General features: G+C 43.0%; 2 protein-coding genes across 4 annotated transcripts; one reads left to right on the top strand and one right to left on the bottom strand.

The window, feature by feature from the left end:
* Nucleotides 1-105: 105 nt before the first annotated feature.
* Nucleotides 106-6,018, bottom strand: sri (sorcin). 2 transcript variants are annotated; one of them, XM_060064233.1, is made up of 8 exons: nucleotides 5,854-6,018; nucleotides 3,441-3,491; nucleotides 2,700-2,769; nucleotides 2,541-2,584; nucleotides 2,044-2,191; nucleotides 1,507-1,620; nucleotides 776-834; nucleotides 106-526 (listed from the first exon to the last, which is right to left on the bottom strand). In XM_060064233.1, the coding sequence occupies exons 1-8, from the start codon at nucleotides 5,902-5,904 to the stop codon at nucleotides 500-502; spliced, it is 564 nt and encodes a 187-aa protein (XP_059920216.1). In that variant the 5' UTR covers nucleotides 5,905-6,018; the 3' UTR covers nucleotides 106-499. The 2 variants fall into 2 exon arrangements, with proteins under 2 accessions (XP_059920216.1, XP_059920215.1); XM_060064232.1 differs by having other exon boundaries at nucleotides 3,441-3,488; nucleotides 5,854-6,017.
* A 514-nt stretch (nucleotides 6,019-6,532) lies between these two features.
* Nucleotides 6,533-10,920, top strand: snrnp48 (small nuclear ribonucleoprotein 48 (U11/U12)). Of its 2 annotated transcripts, XM_060064230.1 has the most exons (9): nucleotides 6,533-6,802; nucleotides 7,163-7,276; nucleotides 7,550-7,610; nucleotides 7,883-7,963; nucleotides 8,446-8,625; nucleotides 8,879-9,000; nucleotides 9,776-9,933; nucleotides 10,312-10,428; nucleotides 10,557-10,920. In XM_060064230.1, the coding sequence occupies exons 2-9, from the start codon at nucleotides 7,169-7,171 to the stop codon at nucleotides 10,636-10,638; spliced, it is 909 nt and encodes a 302-aa protein (XP_059920213.1). In that variant the 5' UTR covers nucleotides 6,533-6,802; nucleotides 7,163-7,168; the 3' UTR covers nucleotides 10,639-10,920. The 2 variants fall into 2 exon arrangements, with proteins under 2 accessions (XP_059920213.1, XP_059920214.1); XM_060064231.1 differs by lacking the exon at nucleotides 7,163-7,276.
* Nucleotides 10,921-11,411: the final 491 nt, after the last annotated feature.

Here is an 11,411-nt window from a genome sequence, read left to right as displayed (position 1 = left end):
CTCCAATCGCATCGATCGATCAATTTCAAGATGATAAAACAGCAATATTAATGCTTGGAAGAAAGACCCAGCCGCTATTCATTTGTTTAAAGAGGGACCGACCAGTTTTTGAGTATATTTGGTTGTTTATTAATTCATAACATGTAGAAAATAACAGTTTTTGCATTTTATGAATTGTGTATTAAATGGAGAGATTTATGTAAAGTTTGATACAATATATTGAACCGAAAAGTGGTTGGCCCTAATTTATTTAAAATCGAACACTTCCATTCCATTAAAAGACACAAACTAACACAAACTAACACAAACAATGACAGTGGTTATAGTGTAGTCCATCTGGACATTGGTCAGCACCCCTTACTTACCATGTTATCGTTTTAACATTAAACTGGAATGTGGTTTCAAGTGAAAGATATGGCTGCTGTAAGAACAAAATAAAAAATCAAGACATGTTATGAATGGAGTGTGCGTGAGGCAGACCATCGCTCTCTCCTCTTCCTCATGAACTCATGGTAACCTGTATGAACTGGGAAGAACACAATTGCAAGGGGTGATTAGTATGACAGCACACATCTACAGGAAGTATCTGGATGGGGACACAATTATGCACATAATTTTGGTGGGGCCAGCCTGTTTAGGCTTGTCAAACCTGAGGTGTTTAATGTCTTAAAGGATGCATGATTGATAGGATGTTGTCTTAGTCTCTTGTTGCAAGAAAAAATGCCAACGGATGTGCAAAACACATTGTAAATATAATATATAAACAAATACTCACATCATCATACTGAAAGGCGGCCGTGCCTTGTTGTGAACTGTCTCTCCTCCGGAAGTGATCTGGAACACACACAGACAATTGGAGTTCTAGGTAGGTGTATGTATGTATGTATGCAAGAGAGAGAGAGAGAGAGAGAGAGAGAGAGAGAGAGAGAGAGAGAGAGAGAGAGAGAGAGAGAGAGAGAGAGAGAGAGAGAGAGAGAGAGAGAGAGAGAGAGAGAGAGAGAGAGAGAGAGAGAGAGAGAGAGAGAGAGAGAGAGAGAGAGAGAGAGAGAGAGAGAGAGAGAGAGAGAGAGAGAGAGAGAGAGAGAGAGAGAGAGAGAGAGAGAGAGAGAGAGATTCTCGGTAACGTATATGAAAACGGCACGGCCTATGTCAAATTCTTTTGATTGAATAAAAAGCGCTATCTCTCTAGAGCCGTTGGTCGTTGCGGAATACTGTAGCAACATGGCGGCCCGGACGCCAGTAGCGCCGCTCCCTATGTGAATATAAAGTGCTCATTCTCAGGTTACAAATACACAAAGTATCTTACATTCAGAGGATTATACACTAATTACAACATACTTATGAACTTGATATTATATTTCTGGTAATTACGTTCTGCTCAGTGCCCCTACATTTTCACGCACAATGCATCTTTAAAACTCAGTTTGTTGTTCACCAACTGCTACAATACACATACATAGCCTATAATAGTATATTTGGAGATGTTTGAGTGTGAAGGCAGCTCACCAGTGAGGCTGCGTAGCCGAACACAACAGGCCACGTAGTCATCGAAGGCTATCCGCCCGTGGGTGCTGTGGCGTCGAAGTACGACCCCCAAACTCTGGGGGCTGAAGTTATAACCTGCCTCCGCCAGCAAAACAAACACAACACGTTCAACAAACAATACACATGCAGCATGGCAATTATTTATAAACAGCTGTGTTAATTTAAAATAAGGGGACATATTGCAGGCATAGAGACTTGCTATATCTGTACGCTTGTCCATAAAATTCATCCTATATGTTTGGAGATATAATTCTGATCAAGACACAACCAAACGATCAGAGACGACATGAGAAACTTTACACTTGTTGGGTTTGAGTCTTATTTCTGATGGAGGATTAGGGTTTCAAAATGCAGAAGTTACATTTGTTCTCGTTTTAATTCCCAAACAGAAAAAATAGTAAACTTGAAAGAGAATGCATGCTTTTTTCTGAAGTTCGAAAGTTTCTCAAATTAGTTTGCTCGACCACCGCTGAATGAGGATAAAGTCCTTGTTCCTACCCATGCTGCCTAGGGCCTGCTGCATCTCTTGGGCCTCGATGGTCCCGCTGCGGTCCCGATCCATGGTCACAAAGTTCTGCTTCCAGCCGTTCAGGGCCCCCGCTAGCTCCTTGAACTCAGTAAAACCCATGGAGCCCGACATGTCCCGCTGACACAACCTTCGGTTAAAGAATGAATGCCTTTTCTTCTTTTTAGGAAGACACATACACTATGAGCAGCCGTATTATTGGCAAAGTTATATCTTTGTGATGAATCAAAGTGACATCAGAAGTTGTAAAGGAGATATCGTTGTTGCTATTGTTTGTCACTGTTTATTTGACACCTTATATAATTGGAAGGAGTGAACAGACATACATTCTTTAAGTAGGTCGCTTTATGTTGCACTTTAACTAGACACCAACCTAACTCCTAAATTCTCAAACACACACACACACACGCACACGCACACACACACACACACACACACACACACACACACACACACACGATGAGGATACGTCCAGCATGTTGATCATGAGTCTGCAGGTCTCCAGGTTAAAAGCTGTAAGAGAGGAAACATTCAAACAGTTCAACAGTTCAAAAACGAGGCCGGAGCGATCCCAGAGCGCATCCTCCTTCATGATGGGACAGCAGTATGATGCTAAACATGCACTTACGCTTGTAGGAGCCAGCCATTCCACACTGTGTGAGACACCTCTGAAGCTCCTCTGCAGAGATCTGGCCATCCTGTTGATGGTCGCAAACAAACAGTGGTGAGGAAACACTGTCAGAAGGGTGTTACACACATTCCACAGTGGCTGATATGGAGACTATCTGAAACAAGGGTAGGATTGTGTAGGCCCACTCTCTGGTACGCAGAGAACACCAACATAGGTCTGATTGTTGGCTTATGGGTCGCTGCATGTTATTGTTAGGTAAGGTATCTTCGAGCAGCACTGAATTGTGAACTGTATGGTGTGAATACTGTGTGGTATCGTTTAGGGATCGACCGATACCGATTTTTTTTAGGGCCGATACCGATACCGATATTTTTTCATCAGCCTTAGCCGATACGCCGATACGCCGATACCGACTTTCTTGAGGCGTTTTTTTTTTTTTTTTTTTTTTTAAAGAAACATTTATTGAACTTATTTAACAAATAGTAAAAACAGGTGAAGTAGAACAAGTAAGAACAAGTAGATGAACAATATTTAACAAATAGTAAAAACAGGTGAGGTAGAACAAGTAAGAACAAGTAGATGAACAATATTTAACAAATATTAAAAACAGGTGAGGTAGAACAAGTAAAAAAAAAAATAATCAGCCGCGTATCGGCCGATACGATACACGTAAAAAACGCGAATATCGGCCGATAATATCGGCCGACCGATATATCGGTCGATCCCTAGTATCGTTACCTGTCCGGCAACAGATGAAAAGAATCCGTAGAGAGGATCCTGCTGCTGCTGCTAGAGATATATTGGAAGAGAGCGAACCAGAGATAGAACAAGAGTTAGTATTGCGTTTTTTTGTTAATGTAAAGAAAAGACTTGGGTACACTTTAAAGGTCCCATGGCATGCTACTTTATGGATGCTTTAATATAGATATTAGTGGGCCCCAAACACAGTATTTGAAGACGTTCCCGAAATTCAGCCGTGGTGCAGAATTACAGCCACTACGAGCCAGTCGCACATTGAGCTTTCCCTAAACGCGCCGTTTCGGTGTCTGTAGCTTTAAAGCAAATGAGGAGGAGAGAGGCGGGTCAAGGAGGAGGGGGGGGGTGTGGCTATCATATAATATACATTATCACGGCCAAAAGCTGTGTGAGCCTCCAGACGATATTATGAATCTCAATAATATCGGGTTCTCCGAAGTCTCTGGTTCTTCCACGTCCACATCAATCTGAAGTAGACTGAACCACGACATGGAGGAGAAAGGGATTGTTGCCTGTGATTGTTTACCGCGGGTGTCTCCCGCCGGCGCCTCGCTGCCGAGGGACCACCGCCTCGGCAGCGGGCAGCACTTTGGCACCACCGCCTCCTGCAGCGGTCACCGCCGAAGCGGTGGTCCCTCGGCGGCGGGAAGCGGGGCTCAAGCGGGAGACATTTGCGGGCAACAATCCCTTTCTCCTCCATGTCGTGGTTCATGTACTTCAGGGAGTCAAAGCCAAAGTTCCTTTCCCCCAATTCCTTCTCAACCATGGCTGAGATAACCCCCACTACGAGTCTCGTTGTGGAAATACCGAGAGTCTGACGTGTTATGCGCCATATCACCAACAGCAGAACGGTTGTCCAAATAACAAAGAAGTGTACACACACACTTGCGTTAAAGTGTGTGTAATCACACACACACACACACACACACACACACACACACACACACACACACACACACACACACACACACACACACACACACACACACACACACACACACACACACACACACACACACACACACACACACCTCATCGGGGGGCCAAATTCTCTGGACTGGCAAGGCAGAGAAGGGGAGGTGGCATCTCCCCTTATTTTGGATGGAATGGAGGAAGTTCTCCTCAACAGTTTTTTAAAGAGCATATTACGGTGTGGCAGGATCCTCTGAACAAACTCCAGAAATCATCTTCTGATCAGCCTATTGTTATTAATCAATATTATCATCATATATACACACATTATATATTAATGTGTTAATGGCCGTTAGTCTAGCCCTTATTTTCTCTCTATGAATCCCATGTCAACATTTTAGGCACCGTAATCGTTGTTGTTGTGTGGTTGTTTTGGTCAAAGGATGGGTAGGAGCATTCAATGGGATCCAGTCATCCAGTTGTTCTGGATGAACAATGCATTCGAGGGCGTAGCTTGGCAGGACGTCACCATTCTTAAGATCCCGTGTTGGGTAACCGCTCCAACCGGTGGACGTAGCATGGTTAAGCGACTGCACGTTGACCCCAGGAGAGACTAGTCGAAGTTATCCGTTTACTTAACCACAGTAAAGTGTAGGCCTATTTTCCTTTCGGAGTAAATTTAAGCATGTGGACTAAAGCCAACAACAACTTCCCCCCCGCCCCACCGCTTGCTTTTCAGAGAAAACCATCCCATACCTTATTACACCCCTCTTTGTAAACGACCCCTTTCCCTCATTTGCATATTTCACAAACTCTTGCTTAATGAAACCGTTTACTGACATGCACTGCTTCCTATTGCTGAACGAAGGGGCTTGAACTTAGGTATAGCCACCATATGCTAGTTTTATCTAAAGTCTCGTTTCTTAAGCAAATTGAGACCTCTTTTTATTATATTTATTTATTTAAATCGTGCCGCTGTTGGTTTTTATAGAAGTAAATATGAAAAAAATCTTCGAGTTGGACCCCTTTAGTTAGCCTAAGTCTTTTCTGTGATAACTTGCGTATCAATCACTTAATTATCGGTTAAGAGTAGCCTACAAAGATGTACATGAACATAAATTATGCCTATAATAACATGGCCAGATTTCTGAAAGGAAAAACGTGGAAATTTGTGTCGGAGAACAAAAAGGGACGTAACTATACACATTTTCCCTATTATCATGATACATGTTGCCTACTGAAGTGAAGGATTGAGCAACATGCCCAACGGTTTAGCCTACTATAAGCATGTGGTTTAACTTTTGGTAAACCAGCCCAAAACAAGCCAAAGTAGGCACTTCGGATAAGGAATCGCTGTTAATTATTGCCATATGATCAGGGTCGGTCATGTCTGCAGAAACAGGGACCATTTCCGGGGACATATTCGGACGCTACGCCAACTTACAATATCGCCTATAAATTGCGCATCATTTCTTTAACTTACCCCCATCGCATATCCCGCTTGCGGGGGAGCGCCATATCCCGGATAAGCCATCGCTTATTGCTTTCAGATATCGTGAGCCTGTTTTTAATATAATTGAGAGCGCTCTGCTCGTCGGTGTCCGTGTGTTCAGGCTCGGTTTGATCTACTGATAGGCGTGTCATCCCCAAACTGCGTTGTATATGCAACTAAGTAACGAAGTGTTGATACATTATTTATAATTATTTAATAGACCTAACAAGCGGAGGCTTAATTTTTTTTGTAAGACGCTGCATACTCTGTATTTTTATTGTATTTATTGGGCAAAGCAGGGGAGACCAGGAACCATTCAGATCAGATGTTGGAATGCGGGACGTCATCAGGTTTTACATAGGGTTATTACTATGTAGGCCTATAACACACAGGCACCCCCTCCCTATTTAGATAGGTGAAATAATGCTAAGCAATGCATTTAATCTGCCCCCTGGACCACCCCCAGTAGCCCGATAAACGCGATAGAATATGTACACTAGCATGGTTTTCTTTTAGTGGTTGTTGTTGTTGTTGTTGTTGTTGTTGTTGTTGTTGTTGTTGATGATTTTGAGTCTGATATTTTATGTTTTTACTTTTTTATAGCGTAGAGTAGACCGAAAATATAGTTTTAATGAGCAAATATAAAAAATAAAAAACACAATCTGCCGTGACGTCATCTCTTTGCGCCAGCTGCACGGGTGGACCGGCCACAACATCGCAGGGATGTGAGGGCAAATTGAACAGAAATTTAATTCAATCAAATAGTCCAGTAATCTAGATTTAATACAAATATGACCGAGACACTTCGGGAACCCAAACCGTTGAGGAGCGACTAGGCTGTCTACAAGAGTTGACCAAGTTCACAGAAAACTGTCAAAAACAGTTGAACGACATACTTGAAACGCTGGGATGGTCTCCTGAATATGATGGCTCCGCTCAGGTTATCCAAAGCCCGCCGGATATTTACGTGTCTTAAATATGCTATAGCGTTCATTCAGCTTAAAAAACATACTTCTGTACTACATTGTGTGAAATATATGGATCTGTATATGCCTTGTACGATTTGTTGAATCAATCATTTTATGAAGCCCCTGTTCATTTGCGATTATTAAATCATTAAACTGGTAAAATTGTAATCATACAGTGGTCTGTGTTAAATACACATCTATAAGATGAAGTATCATGACTAAATTATACTGTGACTGAAATATACTAAGAACTGTGCCTCATAGTAGTCCGTGTGGTTTCCCAAAGTGGTTCTGTATCTTGATGCATCCCAATGTGTTGATCACGTCCGTAGGAGACGATGGTCCAGTGTCCCTTCGACCCAAACCATCGCATCCCGGTCAGATCCCTGGAGAGACACAAATCCTCCTGTAGCCTCAGTAAAATGGGCTACTCTGCTGAGGAGCAGGTACTGCACACATTGGAATACTGAACAGAACGCTGTAGGAATGCACATGTAGTTGTGTTGCTTGTCAACACCACAAGCTGCTGAAAATGAATTGTAATATTGTATCACCATGGTGATTAACTAATACAACTTGCAAGTAAACCGGAGATCAATAGAAAATATTTTGAAAGTTGTTGTGGTTGTGATCTCACCATTGGCCCAGGGTCATCCCATAGGTAGGAGATTCAACTAAACACTTTATTAGAGTTTCAGACTGTTTTATTTGTTTTGCAGGAAGGGATGTACGACTCTTCAGTTTGTTATGAGAAGTCAAACATAAGAAGTGTCAAAATGGGTGAGTGAGGGTGATCTTATTCGATACATCTCAATCAAATCCTGGCCTTTTAGAATTTGATATAAATACTTTCCTGAGTTATATTTAATTTGCCTTCTTATAATTTTTTTTTTTTCATAAATCACTTGGCAAACTAAATCCATGTCATGCTACACATTGATCTACTTATCAATCACCCTTAATCAACCAACACATTACTGCTGCTCACTGGATGCTATGGTTTGCAATTGATCCTTCCCCACTCAACTCAATGGTGCCGGGTCTCCATACAGATGAAGCTACGCAGCAACAGGTGATCCTCAAGGCAAGAGCTGCTGCTCCGTTGATGAGGATGGAGGGAGTGTTCTGGCAAGGTAAACAACTGGATCAGCTGAAACCTCTAATTATTCAGACACTGTAGCAAGGAGCCCTTGTTTTAGTCTGTGTTGGCTGGATTACCCAGTCAAGTAGAGTCAAAAAAGTGTTGAAAGTATACAATTTTGAGGGTGAACCTTTTGTATCTGAAACCTGTCAATATGTATTTAAATAATATTCTCAGCTAACATCCAGTTTTTCTGCAGCACCAGAATTTTGCACACACCATTTAATATCTGTTACAAAATTTACATAAAAAATGCTTCTACCATATAAAGGCCTAATGTGTGACCTTTTTAGAGCTAGATTGACCTCAGTGATCTGCATGTACATTGATCTGATATGATACAATTCAATTATTAGAAGTAGTTACATCTTGCTAGACTTATTATTGAACACCCATGTTATTCGTGGCCAGAACAGCGGTAGGTGTCTGTTGAGCTGGCAGACTGTGAGTGAATGAGATTGTGGGGTCCTTCAGGTGAGTACACTAGCCAGCCCTTGGACGTGCCCCAGAACCACAAGCGGGCGCTCTGTGACCTCACGGTGGCCGACCGGTTGGCTCTGTACGACCACGTGACCGGTGAGCTCAACCAACAGCAGCAAGAGGCCGCCGCCAACGAGGACCTCTACGTTGATCTGGTGGCCAAACTCAAGAGGGGTAGGTCATCATGGGAATCCTATCGTTTGTTACACACCGTCGTTATTACTATCCCTATACGTTCACTGCGTCAGGTTTAATTTTTTTCATGTACCTCCGAACGTTTTGGGGGACAAAAAAACATTTTTTGTCCCATTATTCCAAAAATTACGAGGAGTAAATATTATTGAGTCGTAATCTGATTAGCATATTGACTACGAGTCTTTGATCCGCGGTGACGTTGTTTCTTTCCTCCTCTGGGGTTGTGTTGCAGACGAACAGCAGGGAGAGCCCAAGTCGCACCTGGAGCTGATGGCCGAGAAGAGAGACTACAAGAGGAGGCGGCAGTCCTACCGCGCCAAGAACGTCCACATCACCAAGAAGTCCTACACAGAGGTGGGACCCCCTAGTCCGCTACCAGACCCACCAGACATCCTGAATGGGCTACCGCAGTGGAAGCACGATAGATGTCTGGGCCCCGTATTGAATTGTTTTAGCGAACACCGTTGGGATCACCGGGTTGAATCCCTAGTGTCCTAGCGAAGGATCATTCACTCCCATTGGTAAAACCGCAGGACACTTCTGACTAGTTGCATCCAGGCCTGATAGAGTTTAGGCGTGGTGCCTGAATTCAGACTTGAGCTCGGCCATTTATGTTGTCAAGAAAAGTGAAAATAGGTGAGTGGTGCCTTTTTAAGATGTCTAGTCAACACATCAACTTACCTGACCTTTTGATTGACATGTCTGCCACCAACTAGGGGTAGTCTATATAAGGAAGTCTTTTACCTTTGTACGTTTGCACTGAGGATGGTCTGAATGGGACTGAAAACATTTTGCACGCACTTTACTGGGTAGCACTGGGTAGCACTTTACACTTTTATGCAATAAAAACTGCATCGGCTACATGGTGTGCGAGTTCCGCTACTTTTATTGTTGTCAAGAAAGGCAATTCTCTATGGTATCTTCGAATGTATTTGATAATTTCAGGCACAGATAATTTCACTTCCCATCAGCCCTGTGCATGTGCATCCATACTGGGTATCTGGCTGGTGGAAGACTGTTGCTTCACTGGGCATTTTGAGGACTGTAGGGAGGAGAATAAACGAGGCCCACTGCAGGGGTGGTGGTGGTGAGGACGGGTTGGGTAATGTGTTGGTCCTCGACTCTGCAGGTCATCAGGGAGGTGATAAAAGTGCACTCTGGGGTGCTGGCCCGAGAGTGGAAAGAGGAGAGCTGCGAAGAGGAGAAGGAGAAGGCTGAGAAGAAGGAAAAGGAGCAGGTGAAGGAGAAGGAGGAGGAGGAGAGGGGCTCAATAAGCTCCTCAAAGAGGTACTGCACCCGACTTACACGCACAGAACACAACAAATGGAGTATATCCCAACATGAAACGCTTAATGTCTCAGATATGACATTGATGAGCCCTGTGAGGTAACAAACCTCCCAATGCTGTATCTTTGTTGTTTACATTATTGAGGGACAAACACTAAAAATGACTTGGCAGATGCTGCCACAAACAACATGTTGTGCAGCAGCTTTTATAGTATAGTGTTGACAACTCCCTTTGTTTTGTTATCCCACACAGATACTAACACAGCAGTTGCTCTCCAATCCATCCATCGTGTTACTTCATCCAGTGTTTGGTTCCAGGTTGGTGCTCACGGGGTCGCTCAGTGATCATGTGTTTGTTTGTCTGCGTGCGTGAGTCAGGCGGAGGTCAGACGACGAGTGTTCGGAGTCGCGGGAGTCGCAGGCGTCCCACGACAGGAGGCGGCAGCGCAGCCGGAAGCACAGCCCGGAGCGAGAGGACAGGAAGAGGAAGAAGAGGTGAGAGAACGCTGGGGGAGGAAGACGGGCGGCCGGGGTTAAAAGTGTGTTCTGTGTCCCTCAGGAATGTGCTTTCAAATGTTAAAGACGTTTCTCAATTCAAAGTTGTTTTTATTTTCATTCGGTAGAGATTCAGGTTCTCCAGACGAGCGGCATCACGAGCGGAAGAAGAAAAAGAAGAAGAAGAAAAAAGATGAGAAGGAGAAGTAATGCGGTGATCATCTTTCAAGAAACACAAACCAGAGCGGCTTCATGCTGTGGGACAAACATCACGCTCAAGGATTACAAATTATGGACTCAAGGCTGTCAATTGCATTTATCTTTTTTATTTCTGTTCCTTTCTTTCTAATTTCTGTTTCTTCCTTTACATTTATGTTTGTATTATTTTCAGACACCGCTTTTCAAAAGGGTGCTTTGAATCTTGAGTTGTTGTTGACACAAGGTCGTCAAACGACCCCATGACAAATAAAGTTGTTATCTCGTCACAGGTCATCAGGTTTACAGCATCCCTCATTCTAGATCTGCAATTTAAATCAACATATTTTTAGATAACTTATATATATACAATATGGTCGGGTTTTCTTTACTCTACAATAATTACAAAATGACAGTTCAAACACCTTCAGTGCGATATTTATTTCAACTAAATTGTTCTGTCTATCTGGTAAGTGGGCGCCGCATAACCATATTAGGCTGATACAGATTTAATAATTAAAAAAATAAGTCAGAAGTCTGTTGAAACACATTAGGTTTAGGTTCCTGCAGTGAGCCAGTGTCCATGAACATCCATTTCCTTTTCTCCTCGCTTCTTAAGAATATCTGGAACCATCTTAGCACCATTGCTCAAATGTCTTTCCATTCCCTGCTGCAGAATACTTTCTGAATCGTGTTAATATTGTCAATTAAAAATGACAGTAAAATATACAATATCCCATGTAATCTTCTTTACGCATAGTTTACATCCCATCCAAACTTATTGTGAA

This window comes from Gadus macrocephalus, chromosome 11 (genome assembly GCF_031168955.1).
Source record: "Gadus macrocephalus chromosome 11, ASM3116895v1".
NCBI classification, from domain to species: domain Eukaryota; kingdom Metazoa; phylum Chordata; class Actinopteri; order Gadiformes; family Gadidae; genus Gadus; species Gadus macrocephalus.
Note: the sequence above shows the minus strand (reverse complement) of the source record. Positions and strands in the feature narration are given on the sequence as shown.

Bases quoted from the DNA above. Each gene is read 5' to 3' on its own strand.
- snrnp48 (XM_060064230.1), top strand. From the start codon at position 7,169: ATGGTCCAGTGTCCCTTCGACCCAAACCATCGCATCCCGGTCAGATCC. The intron at 7,964-8,445 runs GTAAACAACTGG...GGGGTCCTTCAG, and splicing joins GGAGGGAGTGTTCTGGCAAG to GTGAGTACACTAGCCAGCCC. The intron at 9,001-9,775 runs GTGGGACCCCCT...TCGACTCTGCAG, and splicing joins CCAAGAAGTCCTACACAGAG to GTCATCAGGGAGGTGATAAA.
- sri (XM_060064233.1), bottom strand. From the start codon at position 5,904: ATGGCTTATCCGGGATATGGCGCTCCCCCGCAAGCGGGATATGCGATG. The intron at 835-1,506 runs GTGAGCTGCCTT...TGTGTGTTCCAG, and splicing joins TCGGCTACGCAGCCTCACTG to ATCACTTCCGGAGGAGAGAC. The intron at 527-775 runs GTGAGTATTTGT...TGTTCTTCCCAG, and splicing joins CCGCCTTTCAGTATGATGAT to TTCATACAGGTTACCATGAG.